This window comes from Balaenoptera acutorostrata, chromosome 8, assembly GCF_949987535.1.
Source record: "Balaenoptera acutorostrata chromosome 8, mBalAcu1.1, whole genome shotgun sequence".
In the NCBI taxonomy this organism is placed as follows: Eukaryota; Metazoa; Chordata; class Mammalia; order Artiodactyla; family Balaenopteridae; genus Balaenoptera; species Balaenoptera acutorostrata.
This window is the reverse complement of record NC_080071.1, coordinates 38,133,415-38,153,894: the sequence shown is the minus strand read 5'-3', so window position 1 is coordinate 38,153,894 and position 20,480 is coordinate 38,133,415. Positions and strand designations below refer to the sequence as shown.

The following is a 20,480-nucleotide window of genomic DNA, read 5'->3' as shown; positions in this document are numbered from 1 at the left end:
ATCACGAAGCTAAAAATCACTTAACCGCAAGCCCATACAAGGCTTGGAATGTCGTCTTTACTTAAGTTACTTTCCAGTTCCCCAAGAAAGCCTATTTTAAACGTGGATTTACGTCTTCTTCATGGCCCTCTCTTCTGTGACTCTCTAAAGAAGAAAAAGGAAAGAAGGAAGAAAGGAAGGGAGGGAAGGAGGGAGAGAGTGAGTGAGGAATGGCGGGAGGGCAGAAGGGAGAGAGAAAAGAGGAAGGAAGGAAGGGAGGGAGGAAGGGAGGGAAGGAGGGAGGGAAAGAGGGAGAAAGAGAAGAAAACTTGCATTTTTCGCTAGGAAATGAATCAAGTCCTCTTTTAAAGACTGTTTTTTGCATTCTAAGTGCCTCTCCAAAATCTCTGCAACTTAAAGTTCATTTGAAGGATCAGCATTGTTTTTGCTGCTGGGAAGTGAGGCATGAGATAAACATAAAGCATTCTTATTACGCTATTGCCAAACAGAATCCTCTGTATTATTCAAAATGTCTCCTAAGAGAATTCAAGGAGGCAATATCTGGATCCTCAGCTCTCACTATTCTTATATTTCGTTATCAGAGCTGCAGCCGTAAAAGTATTAAATAAATCACTCAAGGCACATGGCCCCATCGTAGCAAGCAGACGTGGTCAGAGGGAGCCAGACTCTCAACCTCATGTACGATGAACATGGCAGCCCAGCTGTTGAGTCTGGTAGCCAGAGTCTAAAACGAAGTTAAAGACTTGTATCCGACTGAGTTTTTGGAAAAGAAGTTCAATATTAAAGCCCATAAGAATACAAAGGTATCCTTATGCATACTTTTTCAATAAGCAGACATTTATTGAATACTGACTATAGTGGCCACTGGATAGGGCTTAAATTTTAAAGTTTACAAAGCGCTTTTACATACACAATGTAATTTTACCCTAACACTGTGAAGGAAGAAAATGCTTCATTCTGAATCCTATAATGTCTAATAGTCTAAGTTTTATAAATGAGGAAACTGAAACCTACAGAAGCTAATGGACTTAACCAGAGTGAAGCAGTTAATACACAGCAGAGCCAGAATTTCGAAGCCAAGTCTTCTCAGCCTTACTTTGCTGCTTTTTCCCACTGCACTGCCCTGAGAAAGTGAAAGGCCACTCCATTAGTCCGGCAGTGCTCTACCTCTTTAAACCTCCCATTTACAAAGTAAAACTCTGAATTCTTCAGAGGGGAGGATACAGGGATCTGAGTAGAGATTCCAGGGAGAGTAATTCCTAGGGCACCGAATGGGTTAATGTAGGTTCTGTTCAACTGGTTACCAGAGAAATACTTTCTCAGAAAGGCTTTATGTCAAATTGTCCTTGACCAAACACTTTCACCTGTAACTGAGTTGATGTTGCCAATAAAAGATGGTGGATTGACCTCCATAATTTATTCCACATCCTTCTGAGAATTCCATTAATAAAATAATATAGGAATTTTTTAAAGACATAAACTTTCTTAGGAAATGGGAAGAGGCTGGAAGAATTTTAAGGAGCATGATAGAAAAAGCCTACAACGCCTTGAACAGTTTGTAAGTAAGGGTATTAACAACGTGCGATTGAGGACCGGGAAGGAAATGAGGAGTACAGGAGAGAAAACATATATGGCCTCAGAGCATACCTAAATCGTCAAGAGCAGACTGTGGGTAGAAGGAAGGACTCACATTCTCTTTTTCCTGTGATGCCCCTTCATACTTGTCCACATGCAAACACATTTTCATCCAGGTACACCAGTGTATTCTGGTTTGGCCACTTAAGATAAAGTTCAAAACATGCTTCCATATCCTTAACATAATTTTCATATTGTCCTTTGAAACGGCAGCCTAGTATTCCAAACAGTGACTTGTCATAATTTATTCAGTCATTGCCTACTTTTTTTGGTTGTTTGGTTGTTGTTGTTTTTGCTAAGTGACATAATTCTAAAATGAGTACCTTTGTTCAATATTTTATTGATTATTTAATGCTATTAAGTGTGATTAGAAATAATAACGTTGCATTTCTTTAAAAAAAGATATAAACTCTCAAGGACAACAAAATGTGAGAGGGCATAAGATATCCTCAAATATTGGAGGCTGGAAAGGAAGTTATGTCCCAGGCTGTCTGCAGAAGGGGACATCAACAGGAAGAGAGCTGATCTGTCTTTCAGAAGGAACAGGTTCAGGACTTTAAGGGTCCAAGTTCAGCCAAGAGGTGGTCTATTAATTTCCTACAGCGGCCTAGCAAAATACAAGAAACTGGGTGGCTTAAAACAACAGAAATCTATTCTCTCACAGTTCTGGAGACTAGAAGTCAGAAATCAAGGTGTCAGAAGAGCTGGTTCTTTCTGGAGGCTCTGCAAGAGAATCCATTCCACGCCTCTCTCCTGGTTTCTGGTGGTTGCCAGGAGCCCTTGGCGTTCCTTGGCATGTAGCTGAATCCCTCCAATCTCCACCTCTGTCTTCACATGACATTCTGCCCTGTGTCTGTGTGTTCCTGTGTCTTCACATGGCCTTCTTTTATAAGGAGACCAGCCTTTGGATTTAGGGCCCACCCTAATGCAATATGACTTCATCTTAACTTGATAACATTTGCAAAGACCCTATTGCCAAATAAGGTCATGTTCCCAGGTACAAGGGTTAGGAATTCAGCATATCTCTTTTTTTTTGAGTGGAGGGTGTGTGTCATAATTCGATCCATAATAATGAGGTTGAGGCTTGAGCCTGGAAATGAGGAAAGGTTGGAAGTTGGTAAAAAGGGTCTCAGGAATCTCCCACTATCCACACAGCCAGGTAAACGGCCTTTGCAACAGCTGCCAAGTCAGACCAGAGAGCTCTTCTCTCGTAGCGCTAATTGGGAGAACTCATGGCGGAAATTAAAAGTCTGTGGAAAGACTGGCTGGACCCCAGGACACCCCCCTACTTTGCACTCAGGGTGCCAGCAGCCAGGTAGTCCCAGGAGCAGAAAAGTGGGATTCCTCTTGAAGGAAAGAGAACAGCTTCAGACGAAAGATCTGCATGTACTTGCACTTGGGACTCCCTCAGTGAAAGCGGCAGCTCCCTGCAGGACACCCCCCCAGCGACAGTCAGAGCCTCTCCCGCTCCCCTGCCCCACTTTATACACTGCCCATAATAAGTCTTTCAGTGCCTTGCACGTAAATATACGCTACCAGATAAGGGCCACAGTATGTTTGAGGAAAGCCTCCAATGTGAAGGAAAGGAAGCAAATCAAAACACTGAAGGAAAACAGAATTCAGAGCATACAGGAAATGCAAAAAACAAAAGACAACTTCAAAAAGCCTCTAATGTCATCAAAAAGACAAATATGCTATAGCATAGGACCAAAGTCTCTAGGATTTTCTAGTTGCCCTGTCATGATTTTCTCCCTCCTGCGGGTCCTCCTGTACTGGGCTCTCCTGACTCTGCTCCCACTGCCAGCGGCTACCACTCGGACCCTCGTCATGCTCGGCAGCCCCCCCTTCACCCCCTCAATTCCATCCTCCACCGAAACACCAGCGTTACCTTCCTAAAGCAAATCTGGCTGTGGGTCCTTCAGACTCTCCCTCCGCATCAGAGAAGAAAAAATCTAAGCTGGCGCACTGGACCTGCCCATGCTCACCTCCTCTCCCTCCTCCCCTTGTACCCTCTGCTCTTGACGTTCCCAGCCACTTGCCTTTTCCCAGATGGCTTCCCCTCTCATATTCCACGCCCCGAGCCCTTGCTCACACAGCTGCCTCTGCCCAGCCTACCCTTCCCTCTTCCCTCCAGCAAATCCTGCTCTGACTGAAGGGATCCGCTCGGAGGACGAGCTCCTTGTAAAACCTCTGTTTGCGCCCAGGAGGTAGATATCCCAGCCTCCGGGACCCACTGCATTTTCCTTTATTGCGCATTATTCTTGTTTGCATTCCCCGTCTCTGTCAGCCGCAATGCCCCGCACACACTGGGTGCCCTGAACCTCTGCCCTCACCAGGCTAGAGCAGGGGTCTCTAGCTTGTTACTCAGCTGCCGTGAGACCCCCGGGGCTGCGTCTATCAGCAGCATAGCCAGTGTAGCAAGAGGATAGGGAAGGAATGGGCTATCACAAAGCTGCTAGGAAGGTCTTGCGTTCCCTCAGCATTGCATGCCTTCAGCGTGCCCTGAAATAACCTACCATTCCTGAGCTGCCCTGTGGTGGGCTTTAGCATTTCTGTCTTTATTTCATGGCTGAGAAACTAGGGAGGTTATACTTGCCGCTCAGAATCGCCTCAGTGAATTAGGGGGAGTTTCAGCGTGTGAATGTCTCCCACCAGCAAAGGGAGGGTTAAGCTAGAGAACCATAAAATAACAGGAAACGAATGATTCTCCAAGCCCCTGACTTAACATGTCACCTATGATCTTAGTGCTACAGGTGGTGTGAACAGCTGAAAATCTAAATATGACAGGAGAAAGAGAGCAACAGAGACAGAGAAGAAGAAGGCAGAGGGAAAGAGAAAAGAGACCTAAAATGAGGCAATAAAGGCTGAGCATTTTTATAAGGGTCCTCTTCCAGGTCCCCCCTCCTTACTAGTAAAACCTACAGCTCCTTATCCTCAGCTTTCTTTTCATGGTGATCACCACTGGCTTGAAGGCTTGAATGAAAATAACTCCACTCTGCTGCTTTTTTAACGCCTTTGGCCTTACAAAGTGACTTTCTTCTTGGAGCAAGTAGAATTGATGATAGTTAATATCAGCCTTTCCAAGAGTCTGAACCAAGGGAGATAGAGTATGTGGAAATGCTTCGGGAAAAGTAAACATTACATGCTAAAGCCCTCCATACATGTGAGTCATTATTCTTGTTATTATCATTAATATCATCTCTAAGCTTCAGTAGCCTCTGTTGGAAGTTTGGATAGTAAATAGCCGAACTGCTGTTCTCACTCAGTTGTAGTGCATCTATAACAACATTTCCTGAGCACTTCTTATGTGCCAGGCACCAGACTGACTTTCCAAGCATTATCTGTTTTAATTCTCTTAGCAATATCAAGTTAGATACTACTATCATCCCCCTTTTCAGATGTGAAAACTGAAGCTAGAGAGTTTCTGTAATTTGCCCAAGAATACACAGATATTAAGTGACAGAGCTTAGATTTTTTTTTCTGCCTTCAAATCTGGGCTTCTAACAGATAGGACCTTACTGCCACCTGAGATGATGTGTGAGCAGGCATTAATGTTATACAAACCTCAGGTCCTTATCAGGTCCCCTGAAACAGAAGCAACATGCTATTGTAATGCTAGAATGTTCATCTAACAGTGAGCTTGCAGATCATCTGTAGATGAGGGAAGTGAAACCTTGAAAGGTTACCCGTAGCTAGGTTTAGAAACCAAGACTTTTGACCTCCAGTGTAGGGTTTGTCCCAAGATACTCTGCCACCTACATATTGAAGCATATTGTCTCCAAGTGTTCAAAGCTATCCCAAAGGGACAGAGTTTAAAAAGGAAATCTATCTGAGTAGTGATGCAAATTTCAAACACACAGAAAGCAGATGGAAGCAGGGAGTTTGTTTTGAAGGACAGAATGGTGAACCAAGATGCCTCTAAGAACAGGGGAAATGGAATGAAAAGTCAGCAAACAAGGTAGAAAAGACAGCCCTGAGAGGGCCTGAGAAACTGAACAGAAAATCTGAAGGAAGATAAATGGATAATTTAACAGCCATTCAGTTTTTAAGAAAGACAAAGAACAAGCTACATTGCATCAGAAAAGGCCTAGAAATGATGATGGATGGGGCCCTTCAAATGAGTGGTGAACACAACAGAATCACAGTCGCCTGCACGATTCCCAGCTGAGGGCAAATTTGAGGAACTAAATAAGGATATGAGACTGATACGGATTGAAGAGTTTTTCAAAATCCGTTTAATGTCCAGGCAGGGGACATTGATCGCTTTTCAGAGGAAATGTTTAGGATCAATGAGGTAGTCGGCCCTTATTGGAATGTGGATGGAGGGAGGGGATTTACACACAACATTAGCACAGTGTGCATTAAGGTACTGAGATAATTTTTGAATCATGGTGGCAAAGCACTATATTATTTTGATCTTTATGAAATAATTATTTCTCTTTTTTATCCTTGTACTCGTAAGCTTTCTTTATTAACAATAAAATGACTTGCTATTGAGTAATTCTAACATATGATCAAAAGTTGCTAGTTCCTTTATCAGTTCATGTTACACTTTTAAGTAGAATATTTTATTGTTAAATAGTTTATACATGCCCAGTGAACAGAATTCAAAAGGTCCAAAAGGCACAAAAGTATTAGAGAAAAATGGTCCTCCCTCACACTCCTGTCCTCAGGTCACCCAGGTCCTCTCCCTCAGGGCAACCACTATTAACCAGTTTCATCCAAAAACAGTCTACACAAAAGCAGAAGTAAGTGTTTTTGGTTTTTTTCTTTGATTGAGATATAGTTGGTGCATAATACATATATGGATGTATACATACACGTGTATGTGCGTGTATATATGCATGTATACACATATATGAACAGTGTCTATCCCGCTCCATACCTTGTTTCCTTACACTTAATGTATTTTTGAGATCACTCCTTTTCAGTGTCCATACAGCAGCTATCACATTCGTTTTGATGGCTGCAGAGTTTAGATCTTAAAGATGTAGAATAAATTATTTAATCAATAATTAATTATTAATTATTTGTGAACACTGATGTTGTTTCTAATAATTTGCTATTGTAAACAAAGTGCATTAAATATCTTTGTAAATGCATCATCTTCATACTTTATTTGTAGGACAAATACCTGGAAGTGGAATTAGTGGGCATTTGGCGTACGGGCATTTGAAATTTTGATAGATATTGCCAACTTTCTCTCTGTGGAGTCTGAACCAATTTATATTTCTACCAGCAGTGGCTGAGGTGCCTCTCCTTCTACACTCTTACCAAGACAATGTGTTATCAAACTTCTTGAATTTTGCCAGTATGATGGTGCAAAATCTATCTCATGGTAGTTTTAATTTGTATTTTCCATATCATAAATGAGTCTGATCATATTTTTAGTACAGATTTATTTACTTAGGAGCCATTTGTATTTTTTTCTGTAAACTCTCCATATTTTTGCCCATTTTTCTATTGGGCTGGTGGTCTTTTCTTATTGATTTGTAGGAGTTCACTATATATTAAAGAAATAGACCTGTATCTGTAGCAAAAGTGGCAAGTATTTTTCCCAGGTTGTCATATATCTTTTCACTTTGTTTATGCTATGCAGGAATACATTGATTTTATGTAGTCAAATTCATCTTTTTTTATGGCTTCTGGATTTTATGTCATACAGATCATGACTTTCCCATTACAAAATTATAAAAAATTTTAAATTCTCAGAACTTCTTTTAGTATTTTATGGTTTCATTTTTTTATATTTATATTTGTGACTCATCTGGTTTTGCTTTATTTGGTTGAATGTGAAGTGTGAGGTCAGAATCCAACTTTAGTTTTTTGTTGGCTACCTAGTTTTCCCATAAGTTTTTGACTAATCATTTTCCTTATGATTTAAAAGGTCACCTTCATCATATACCGAATTCCCTTCAATTTAATTCTATTTTTACTCTTTCTATTCTGTTGTATTACTCTGTCTGCCTAATCACGCTCTTTTAATTAATATTGCTTTATAATGATAAAAGGCTTTAATGATAAGCCTAGTTTCACCTTCCCCATTACTCTTTCAGTATTTTCTAGGTATTCTTGTTTATTTTTCCATATAAGCTTTAGAATTTAGTTCAAACACAAATCTAGTTTGTCTTCTTATTGGGATGCTTATTTAATCTTAAATGATCAATATCTGAAAGTTAAATTAATGTAAAACTTCCCAACATTGAAAAGAAGAAAAACGTCACCTATTAGGAAGTTTTTGTTCATAAAATTCTAATGTTGCCTTCCTTAAACTATACTTCAAAAATTTAATAAAAAAACATTTAGAGTATTGGTCCTGCTGTCCCCACACATACAAACTTTTCCCATATCTTAGTCTTTGGGAGAGTTAGTTAGCAATGCAATAAAGCCACAATAACATACCTTCCATCAGATCTTAAAGGTGACCCTTTCTTTGGACAAAAGGCCAGCTAATGATACACCCAGTGATATGTGTAAAATACCCCTTTCTTTGTCTTCCTATTCTTTCTCCCCAAAATCTTTCTTTATTATGTTGTAAAATTAAGAAAAAGTAGGTTCTCTTACCATATGGAGAGAGACCAGTAAAATAATAGGGAATTTTTGTCCCCAAGGATGTTTACCTAAAGACAAAACATCTCTCATGGATTCTTTGGGTCTGGTTCGCTGTCGACCTGGGGCTCTGGGATGCACAGACTTTGACGGCTCCCTCTCTGTCTCAAATCTGAGCCCTGTTTGGTGCTGGCATGAGGACCACCTTTAAACTCTCACAGGAAGTACTCAGGCATCATCAGATTTGCATGGCACTCCCTAAGCAGTTCATTAGTAAAAATACCAGCTAAAAAATAGAAGGGCAAATGATAATAGGGTGTTCTAAAATCCATTCTAGGAGGTACCATGGTAGCTTACTGAGAACACCATTCACACTAAGGGCAAGGGATTCCACATTTGTAAAACCCTCTCCCACACAGGCACCCTAGCCATTATGCTTGGAGAACCCTAGGGCTCAAGGCATGTGAGAAGTATACAAAAATATATATAGTAAACGAATGCTTGCAGCTCAAAAAATAAATTTTTAAAATGGTTCTTTTTACACATTGAACTTTGCAAAAACAATAGATTATATATATATATACATATATATGTGTATATATATGTATATATATATATGTCTATAAAATCTCAAGTGGCATAGTTTCACCAGAAAACATTCCAGTGTATGGAGAGGTGGATTGTTACCATGTGGCTGTGTTTTACTTACATGTTCCAACCACCTCTTACATGAAGCCCCATTCATCAAAGGCTGTGGCTTCTGGGTCAGCAGCTATTCCTTCCAAGTCAGATGTTGCCTACACAGTGAACATGATTGATTAGCTACCAGTGTGCTCTGAAAACCTGACCAACGGGATAACCTAGGACAGAATCCTAGAGGGGCTCATTATAACAGAAGAAGCGGTCTCCTTGCTCCCGTGTACAGGAGCCATCTTTAGGCCTGCCGTGATTTACCACTTAAAACCTTTATTTTCCCAAGGTAGGCTTGAAAAGAGGAGTCACAGATGAAAGATTCACTGTTTACACCTAATGTTTGGGAGGTGGCGTGAGGCTGCCTCCCTCCTGTGAATTTGTCCTGAAGCAGTGCCGAGGACACTAGAACCGAAAAGCTGCTCCAGTGTCCGGACGCTGTAGTCAAATGTGAGACACATGTCCTCACCAACATCCCACTGAGATCCCTCATGGGAAGACACCAGGGGCTTTGTCCTCAGGCAGGCCTGGACTGACGTTCCAGGTCTGCTGTATACTTACCCATGTAAACTTTGGCCCTTTTAAGTTGATTTCCGCAATCTCAGGTTCCTTATCTGTCACAACAAGGTCAACAATACCGATCTCTCCGCATTGTTGTGAGGTTTAATGAGCTCCCATCTGGATAGGCCCCAGGATGGCATGCGGAACACTGGACACATTCAGTACGCAGTAGTTATTAGCTCATTTTGGCAAGGTGTGTTTTACTCTCTCTCACCAAGAGCGAGTGGGTGGCCTTCAGAGTAGACTCGGCCCACAGACGTGTCTCATTCAGTTGAACACTGTTTATAACGTGTAACATATCCAGTTTGCCAAAGGCCCCACCACTCCCAACTGTATCATGCAGCCTATTTCATTCATCAACTTTACTGGCCTGGCCCGGAGGACATTGTGTTTAAAACTCTTGCCCTGTATTATGGAAATAACAATGCTGTTAATCCAAGGAGACTAAAATTCCTGCCTCATTAATTCGTAATGTTAATCTCATTTGTAAATATCACTTCCCACAAAGGAATCCCTTGAGCATGTAAATAAAATAAGCGAAACAAGAAACTTGAGAGATTAGGAAGGAAATGGAAAGGGAAAGAAAAGAGGGAGAGAAAATTTCAATAAAGCATTTTCACTTTTACAGTCACTATTAATCTGCTTCAAACCTAGGAAAGAAAATGATGTCTTTCTTTCTAAGTTATTACTAGTACTGTAATTAGCTTTCAGGAGATTAGAATTGATGCTACAAACATCAGTGTTATAATTTGGCTAGACTATGCCCTTAGGATTCCGATTACAGATCTGAATCATTCTTACCTTGGATTCTAATGAGCTTGCTTGCCCTCCTCATAGTAAGTATTATCTCTGTGGCTTTATCATCTTTACTACTAATTTGGGTAACTCTCTCACATTATTTAGAGCTTAAGCTGTCAAATATCACTAACAAAACAGAAAGATCTGACAATATTTTTTGGCATTTGCAAGAATCAGACATAGCCAACCTGTTACTGCTGAATAGATACTACAACTGTTACTGCTGTAACAGATCTGCAGAGTTAATATCACATATAGAAAAATAGTTTTCCCAACTGGAAAGAGACTCTCACCCGATGTGATAATTGTGGAGTGACACTGAGCTTCCACTAAGGAGAAAATAACAGCTAGTTGCTGTTTTTCCTTTCTGTCTGAGTTCACCTGGTCCTTAGGAAAAACGCAGGCTAAATTGATGCCGTCACCCGGGTCCTTTGAGTCCTCCTTCTTGGAAGCCGAAATCCCATAGGTTAGCTGACTTTGCCACCAGGGGGAGTTGGCATCCTCTGTTAGGGTCTTCTGAGTCCCCATAGCATGGGCGGTTCAGACTCAGCAACCTTTAAAGCCTTTTAAAGAGTCTGTTTGGCAGACTCTGGGGGTTCAAGGAGAAGAGAGGTAAGTGCTAGCTGGTCCCTGACTCTCATGAACTTGGCTAGAGAGGGCTGCCCAGTGAGTATTAGCCGCAACTTTTTACACTGGGCAAGTTGAGACTCCCTTATGCCAGCCACCAGTTCAAAGTCTGGTGGGGGGTTTCAATCTCAAGTAATTCCTGGGGGTGACAGAGAACAATAAGGGACCATAGCAAAAGGCCCATGATTTGGAGCTCAGAAAATCCCTCAAATGAGTTTGAGCAGAAATGGGAACTTGTTGGCTCAAGCAACTGGGGAGCTTAGAGGTGCAGTTGACTGGGCAGCAAGTGGCCACATCCAGGGGATTCAACGGATATCATAAGACAGACACCCCTTTCCTCTGCCTCCTAGTTATGTTTTGGTTTCATTCTCAACCAAGCTTTCCTCACACATCCTGGCAGCTCTGAGGTCACATGTTCATTCTAGGTATTATCACATCAAAAGAAAGAAGAAAAAGAAAGCCTCACTTCCAATAGTTCTGGGGAAAACCTTGCGAGACCTCTGACTGCCTTAGCTTGAGCCACACCCACATCCCCACACCAGTCACTGGTGTTGGTCAGGACTGAATTGTGCTCCTTCTCAGAGCACATGGAGTGGATTGTTACCTGAGGAAGGGTAAAGGGACTGTATATAGCCTCTGCTGTCTACTGCAGTTCACTTATAATCCACTGCCAGAAAAAGTTAACTCACAACTACCCGATGCAGGGGGTCAAATTGTTCAAGTATCAAGATGCCTAAATCCTTTGACACCTACACAGGTAGCCATAAAATAGAGACCTACAACCTGACATCAATTCTCTCAATTAGGAATTGCATATGGCTACTAGTAACAGAGATCTGAAATCACAATAGCTTAAACAAAATAGAAATTTACTTATCTCTCTGATAAAAATAATCCAGAGAAGTCAGTTCTAGGTTGCTATGATGTGGCAGTTCCATAGCCATCAGAGACCCAGTCCCTGTTTATCTTTCCTTAGCACATGGCTGCCATACTCAAGGTTGCCTCATAGTCACAAGATGGTCACTGTAGCTCCAGCCATCGTGTTAATATTCCAGCAGCAAGAAGGAGATAGGGGCAAGGGCAAAAGGATGCACTTCCCAACTGAATAAACTCCCATTAAGAGTCTTCTCAGAAGCTCTTCTTTCTGAATTCTGCTTGCACCTCCCTGGCCATTCCTAAGCTTAAGGGAGGTGGGAAGGCAACCAGCAGTCTCTGTTAGAGATACCACAGTCCTTGTGGAGTAAATGACTCCGTCCCCAATGGGGCAGAAGTCATAAGGCTAGAGCCTCTTACTCCATTGTGTTCTAGCCAGGGAAGAACCCAACAGAACACGGTGCCTGGCACAGGTACACGTGTGACATATATAAACAGTTATTACTAATTTTCCAACTTGCTCAAGTTACATACTAAAGCTTTATTTTAAAGGTGGTATTTTTAATGTAAATGTCTAAAAACATCCATCCAAAGAAGTCTTGGCTCACTTCTGTGTTCACCATTATTGTTTGATTATTTGTTTTTCAAAGCAAGTTTTAAAAACTGCTGGAAGCCTCCTGTGGTAGTTAATACATTATCTTAAGTAATTTAATGCAAATTAATTTTTACACAACCTTGGGTTTCAAAGGCCATTGAACTGGGGAGGGAAGGAGTGAGGTTTGTGGGGAGTCTGCTTGCTGCCTCCCATCTGGACCCACAGCCAGCTCCATCTGCTCCCACGTGTAGTAGCTAACACTTCAGCTACTCCCCTGCCAAACACACCATGTGGAGTGTAGCTTATTTTCTTACTCAGAAAAATGTTAAGATGCATAGAAAGATGTGTATTTCAGGTTTTCTAGAAGACTCAAAGGGATTATTTTAGCATTTCAAAATTCTGCTTTTGTACCATAACTCAGATTTTCTATTGGGCTTTATGGTTCTTTTCTTTTCTGTGTTATTTCTGGATTTCATTCCCTTTTAATCCCACAATTCTCCTTTTCTGGTAGGGTCTTACAACACATTCATATCATATGGGAGCCACCGAAAGGTTCAGGGTAGAGAGCAGCCAACTCGGATGTGTGATTTTGATTGACCAGGATGGCTACAATGAGAGTTGATTGGACAGGACCCAGGGGAAGAAGCAGGGAGCCCAGGTAGGAGCTGCAGGAGGTTAAGGCAGTGGAGAAGGTGAGGGCAGCCTGAAGTAGGGTGGTAGAAATGGAACTAGACTGACACACGGAGACACTTTGGAAGTAGGATTGAGAGGACTTGGTGATAGTTTGGATGCGGGGTAAGAGGCAGAGGTCATGGATGATCCGTAGATTGCTGGGTTGGGCAGTTGGGTGGAGATAGTAATGCTTAGGTCCCTGAGGGAGTAAACCTGAGAGCAGAGGAGGGTTCGCAGGAAGGCGATGAGTTCAGTTCAGGACAGTCAGTTCACTGGCTCTGGCCTTTACAACACAACGGAAGAATGGAAGGTTGACAAGCCAATTGGAATTCTTAGCAACTACAGCATTGCAACATGACATGTAAAATTCAGCAATATGTCAGACTCAATGATGAATAATCTTTACCTTTGGGAACCAAGAAGGATTAGCAGTTCAACAATTCACTAATTTAAAAGTTTGGGGGCTTCCCTGGTGGCGCAGTGGTTGAGAGTCTGCCTGCCAATGCAGGGGACACGGGTTCGAGCCCTGGTCTGGGAAGATCCCGCATGCCGCAGAGCGGCTGGGCCTGTGAGCCACAATTGCTGAGCCTGCGCGTCTGGAGCCTGTGGTCTGCAGCAGGAGAGGCTGCGATAGTGAGAGGCCCACGCGCCGCGATGAAGAGTGGCCCCCGCTTGCCGCAGCTGGAGAAAGCCCTTGCACAGAAACGAGGACCTAACACAACCATAAATAAATTAAAAAAAAAAAAAAAAAAAAAGTTTGGGTTTGCTGCACAATTAGCCACTTCTCTCTGAAGTCACATAGCTTAAGTAGAAGCCTCCTTTGTTTCTTGGAGATAGGTACTCTTAACACATGTGGCTGGCCAGTCTCGAGAATTCAAGAGAATTTCAGAAGCTGCCACCAGTTGCATGCGTTCTTGCCCCTTCTGTTGATGGTCTGAGCAGAGATGACACCAGCTGGTCATGTCTTCAATTACTTTCCTTTTCAAAATACCAACGCCCAAGTCAGCTTTTGGACATTTTCACCCAGGAAGTTAAATAATCATGGTAGAAAAGTGATCACATCTTCATTACAGGGATATTGCCTCAAACAAGATATTTGAGAGGGGCTCCAAGTTTATTTTTATATTTTATCAAAAAATTGATATTTAGGGCTTCCCTGGTGGCGCAGTGGTTGAGAATCTGCCTGCTAATGCAGGGCAAACGGGTTCGAGCCCTGGTCTGGGAAGATCCCACATGCCGCGGAGCGGCTGGGCCCGTGAGCCATGATTACTGAGCCTGCGCGGCTGGAGCCTGTGCTCCGCAACAAGAGAGGCCACGACTGTGAGAGGCCCGCGCACCGCGATGAAGAGTGGTCCCCACTTGCCACAACTAGAGAAAGCCCTCGCACAGAAACGAAGACCCAACACAGCCAAAAATAAATAAATTAATTTAAAAAAAAAAAAAAAAAAAAAACAAGAAAGCTAATTCACAAACCAATTATCAAAAAAAAAAAAAAAAATTGATATTTAAAAAATATTTTAATTTCTTTCTTCTCTGCCATGCATTGTATCTCTTAGTTTCTGATTATTTCTTTTGGGTAAGGTGGGGATGGAGGACAGCGGAAAATATAATTCTTATTGCCAACACTCTGGAAATACATGAGTCAACAATAGGAAGTAAAAACCATCTTCCCTCTTTGTCTTTTAAAAAAATAAATAAATAGCCAGCTCAGATAATTTCCTCAAAAATTTTTAAAGGTATTAATGACATGGTTGGACATTTTCAGGGTCCAGGAAAATCTGGTTTTAATTTGGTGGTGTTCCTCTCTCCCCTCTGTAAGACTGTAGGTGTAGGGACTTTTTCTAAGAGCATGGCTTTCTCTGCTTGTTCCCCTGTCCCACATCTGCCTCCATCTATCCAGCAGTTGAGCTCCAAGAAGTGATTGTGGTCAACTAATAAGCACACATGGGGCCAGATGATAGCAGATGTGGATCCTGATGGCAGCGGGAAAGCAAGAGTCACACTCCTAGCAGCTTAGAGAACTGATAAAAACAAGCTCTCAGCAATAATGGTAATAAGACAGAATACTATATTCATTTCCCAAGGGGCTCATTCTCAGGTTGCTTTTACCGCAGGATCTTGTAGCAGGTCAGACCGTCCTGACCCCACTCGTCCTGGCCTTACCCCATCCTCCTGCCACTGCTCTGTGGGTGGAGTAGAGGAGGGGTGCTGTTCCCAGAGATGACTGAGCTCGGAGCTAGAGATCCAAAGATACAGGCCTTGTTTCCAGTCTCCCTCGGAGCTCATGGGCTAGTACCCAAGACAGAGTTGTTTAAAACCAATTATAGGGACTTCCACTGCTGGACCAGAGTAACAGGGGGAAAAGAAAACCACCGAAAAACAAAAACAAGCAGAAAAATACATAAAACAACAGTTTTCAGACACTGGGCAACAGGCAACACAATACAGTGATTCCTGAGAAAGGGGAACAAATGAAATGGGCCCTCCAGGTGCCCCAGCTTTCTCCCTGGGGAGGGTGTCCAGGCCACAGCACAGGGAGGGGAACCCAGGCAGAGCTCGATGGTCCCACTGAGATGAGGAGGCAGAGCCAGGAATCTGGGGAGGCCAAGGAAGTGAGTCCGCAGGGAAGAGCCGCAGAGAAGAGAGGGCTCCCGAGATCTGCAGAGGCCCCTTGCGTCTTCGGTGCCGTTCACCCCAGGCGTGTGAGGAAACCACTGATGCTGGAGAGCACCAGCGAAAAGGAGAAGGCGGAGTAATCCTCAGAGCTCGCCCAGGCGGGGGAGCAGTCCGTGGTCCCACCACCCAGAATTTTAGAGAAAAACCTTGACATAGATGAAGTTCTGGGTACAGTTCTCAGAAGATTACTGTCTCGGTAGTGGAGCCAGACTAGCCCTAGACTAAAGCTGCTCTGGACCGACCTAGCAAAGCTTAAAGGCACGCCTCAAAAGGATCGAATTATTATTTCCAAGTAACCATCAAAATTGCATTCCCCAATAAAACTGAGAAATGTTTAAAGAAATTTAAAAAAAAGAAAAGAAAATCAGGAACCCAACAACATAAAATTCACAATGTCTGATATCCAATCAAGAATTGCCAGGCATGCAAAGAAGCAAGAAATCTGACCCATAATAATGAGAAAAATCAATCAGTACAGACTAAGAAATGACACAGATCATAGAATTGATAAAGAAGGACATTAAGACATTTATTACATTTTATATATTCAAGAGAGTAGAGGAAAGATTGGGCATGAAAAACAGAGTCATGGAAGATATAAAAAAAGACCCAAATCAAACTTCTAGAAATGAAAACTACCATTTTTAAGAGGAAAACTACACTAGATAGGATTCACAGCAGATTAAGCTCTGCAGAAGAAAAATTCAGTGGCATAGCAATAGAAAATTGGAATTTGATCCCTCTCCTCTCTCTATACTCCAGATGCTAATTTCTACGCAGTGTGATTAGTCTCACTCAAGCATTATCATAATGATGTTGTTCCGCAAGGTTCTGCTTTCACTCCCTCTCTGAAACACTGCAAATGATGAGGGAATCAACCTAATTATACATATATACATTTTATATATATATATATATAAAATGGTACCATGCTTATATATATACATACATATATATATAATCTATGTATTTATGCATACATAGGCATAAAATGTTTATTGAAGGATACCCAAGAAACTGATAACATCAGTTGCCTCTAGGGAAGGAAACTAAATCTCTGGGGCAGGGATGAAAGGAGATTTTAACACTATGTTTTGTACCCTTTGTATTCATTGGACTAGTGAATGTGTTACTTATTGAAAACATAAATAAAATATGGAATAAACTGTACGTGCTGGTCACAAGTGGACTCAGCAGTGGAGTGTGAAAGGAATCAGGAAGCAAGTGGGGCCCCTCAGCCACCTGGATGACTAGGTGCCCAGGGCTGTGTCCCCAAGTGAGGCAAGTATCCAGGGTCCTGTCTGTGATGGGCCAGGGTTGGGAGCTGCAGTGAACTTGGGAGTCTCAGTGATATCCATACACAGCCCAACTTGGGTTTTGAGGTCAATAAATCAATCCTAACCTACACTTGGAGCAGCACATGAGTCATCAGCCTACTGCTCGAGCTTAAAGGGAGAGCGCCCCAAGGATTAGAACCATCAGGTCGATTACAGGGATATAGTTTTCAGCTCAGTATAAAGAACAACATTCTAAAATCAGAACAAAGAGTAAACCGACACGCCCAGCCAGAGAGGTAGTGAGTTCACTCCCTCCGGATGTGTTTAAACGCTGAATGGTCACACCACAGGGATGTCACGGAGGGGACTCAGCATCCTGTGGTGGATGGTGTCACACACATAACCTTTAGAGTCCCTCTGTGTGTATAGGGAGAGTGGGCAGATGGGTGATGTGTCCCCTTTCTCTTTTGCTAAGAGAAGAGTTAGTCAAACGAGACAGAGACCAGTAGCATTTGCACAGAACCCATCGGGTGTCACTCGCTGATGAGAAGTTTGTAGGAATACCCATATCTTTCTAAATACTGGGAGCAATTCTCTTCCTGATGGTACATTGCACGTAATCACCGTAAACCTTGGAATTTAGGTTTGTGGATAATCCCTTGCCTTCCTAATATTCTAATAGCTCCATATTCTTCCAGCTAACTGCATTTATATAACAAATTTATAGTGTAAGAATAATTCTTCAAGATGAGATTCTTGCTACCTTTGCCTAGAACCAGCACCTGACTAGAGGAAAACGATATTCCAGTGTGGCAATTCTGTGTTTAAGGAGAATATGAAATAAAGAGAAGAAGGAATTCTGAGAAATAATGTACCCCCCCCAAAGAATTTTTTAATTCAACACAGAGAAAGCAAGACAGAGAACAAAGAGCTAGATAAAGGAAAGCAATCTGTTTGGGGCTAAGCCAAATAAACTTAAATAGTTTAAGGAATAAATTGGTAGAGTAATTCGAATCATGGGCAGGTGCTATGAACGTAATTTAGTAAACGCTCGGGAACCTGCCAAGGAAGAGAAAAATGTGTTGCTTTTGAGATCATTTCCCAGCAGCTTCATAAAAGAAAACTGATTACAGGAATTTAATAAGTAAAACAGAGCCAGAACTATAGTAATCAAATGAGTTTTTAATTACATTTCATGCAGAAAAAAATTCCAATTTGTGCTCCTGGGATTAAAAAAAAATAAGTTCTAGAGAAATGCTTTTGTGGCAGGAAAATAACATAAACACTAATTTCCATAGGAATTATAGTAGTTTAATTAAAAGGCTTGATCAGAGTGAAGAGGAGCCAGTGCCAAACTATACTAAAAACCATGGCATTCGTCGCCACCTCTTACACTGTTGTCTAAACAAAAACACTGCATTGAGCAGAACACAGGCACCTGCATTTTTCTCATGGATGTAAAGGGGATTTTGATCACTGCCTGAGTTATTATGTTGCTGTGATTTATTATCGTATGGAATAACAAATACATCTGATTTCAGATTAGACGTTGTTGCTTGGTGTGATAAACATAACTTATGAAAGCGAGAACATGCTGTGTTTATGGGACACGAGTGTGAGGGGACACCGCCACGGTGGAGTGCTCGCCGCTCAATAGGATCCCTGCGTATTTCTGGGCTTTCAACCCCCCACTTACCTTACATCTCGTTACACTTCACTTGTATCCCTGAAATTCCCCAGAGCGGAGGGTTATTTGAGGGGATACTTCAGGTCCTCCTAACAGGTGGTTTGCAGTCATGCTCAGGGGATTCCATCCTCAACAGAAAGAACTATTATTCTTCCTGTTGGAGGACTTTGCTCTGGAGCACCCACTAACTACGGGTCCGGCTTGGAGGAGGCTTTTCAGGAGGTGTCCTGCAACCACGGTGGTTTAGTCACCGGTCACCTTTTGTTCCCCTTGTGATGAATGAGACACATCTGCAGGGTGTCTCCATGGGACTGGGGGTATAATCTGTGGCCACAGAACGCTGACCCAAGGCATTAAGCAGGACCATTACCTTTCCAGGAGCTAAAGCCCCGCAGCCCCGTGATCCCTGTTTCATTCACTGCTTTGTTCCACCAGAGGGGTGACCCACATTTTGTGAGGCTGGAAGTTTGTACCATTTGGGAGTTGGGGACCCTTTTTTAAAAATAACACAAAATTAAGTGCAAAAAAGAAATATTTAGAAGGGTCTCCTAAAAGTGAGGACCCTGAATCCTGAGTTTCCTTAGCCTTGTGGTCAGTCGGCCTCCAGCCCCACCCTACATTTTCTCTCCCTCCTCTCTCCTGCACCCCTCCATCTGTCCCTCTCTTCCACACCCCTTTTTCTTTTCTCTCGTGTCTATTTCCATGCATGTTCTCACGTGATCTGTACATTTAGCACAGTCCCCAGATCCTGCGCTTTACAAATGAGCTCCTCTCATCTCAGGATTTTACCTGGCCTTTCTCATTCACGTGAGTCCACCCAGAGTCATCTTTGGTGGAGCAAACGGTAGGTTTATTTTTGTAAAAATTTCAGTTCCTGATCTATTGAGATCTGGAGCCCTCCCTTGCAGGCAAAGATACACATACTAGTAGACCGTGTGAGCTGGATATTTTGTTTCCTGTTTGATGTGAATTTAAAACAGGATCATAATCAACTTGGCTGGCACCCCCTGGAGGAGTGCACAGATATCTGTCTTATTTTTTCATTTTCTATATAAGCTCTATTAGTACAACACAGTGGTGCTAAGTGCATATTTGCTTCTTGTAAATAGCTCATGTTTACCAAAATAATCATCACTTTCATTTCTTACAGCCAGTTGCCATTCTCCTCACAGCTGAAAGCTAGAAAATCATGGCAGTGACTCCGGTTCCTCTCTCCCCCACCTGCTTTTGTTTTATTTTAGGCTTTGGTGAAGGTCAATGTGAAACTGAAGCCGATGCTGGATTCGGTGGCTGCCAACAGAAGTAAGTGGGAAGAGTTGCACCAGAAAAGGCTGCTCATCTCTTCGGCTGCCTCTGCCCCCTCTGTCAATCTCATGGTGACAGGAGATGACAGAGACTAACCCTCCAGGTCAGCTGCGGCTGTGAAATGACTGCGTCCTCAGGAGCCAGCTTCGGTCCCACCACAGCATTCTTTTGTTCCTTTAAGCTCAAACAGACATAAAGTCTCAGGGTTGTGCTGGGAAGCATGCCTGGGCTTTCACCTTGCAGTGTGGTGTCAGCAGAAAGGACAGAGGAGGAGGTGGGGCAGGGAGCACATGCCCCAGGATGCTCACCTCTCCCTGATGAACAAACATGGGCTGAGACGAAGATTCTGGGCAGCGGGCCACTTGGGTCCAGGACCTGAGGGCGGTTGGCCCTGCTCACTCTGAGCCGAGGGAACGTTGAACAGTGAAGGCGTCATTAGCGCTGCTTCATGTTGCGTATGGCTGTTCTGTTTGTTACAAGCCAAACAATGCCTGCCTTTGCATCCTCTCCTGAGCTCCCCCTTTTGCGCCAGACT

At 42.7% G+C, this 20,480-nt stretch overlaps 1 protein-coding gene across 1 annotated transcript in view; it reads left to right on the top strand.

Annotated features, from left to right (window-relative positions):
• PDE11A (phosphodiesterase 11A) overlaps nt 1-20,075 on the top strand; it is a 447,087-nt gene extending 427,012 nt beyond the window's left edge. Inside the window, exon 20 of the mRNA XM_007190409.2 lies at nt 19,882-20,075. Coding sequence (XP_007190471.1) covers nt 19,882-20,040 — 159 coding nt within the window. The 3' untranslated portion in view covers nt 20,041-20,075. The remainder of the gene's footprint in view (nt 1-19,881) is intronic.
• Nucleotides 20,076-20,480: the final 405 nt, after the last annotated feature.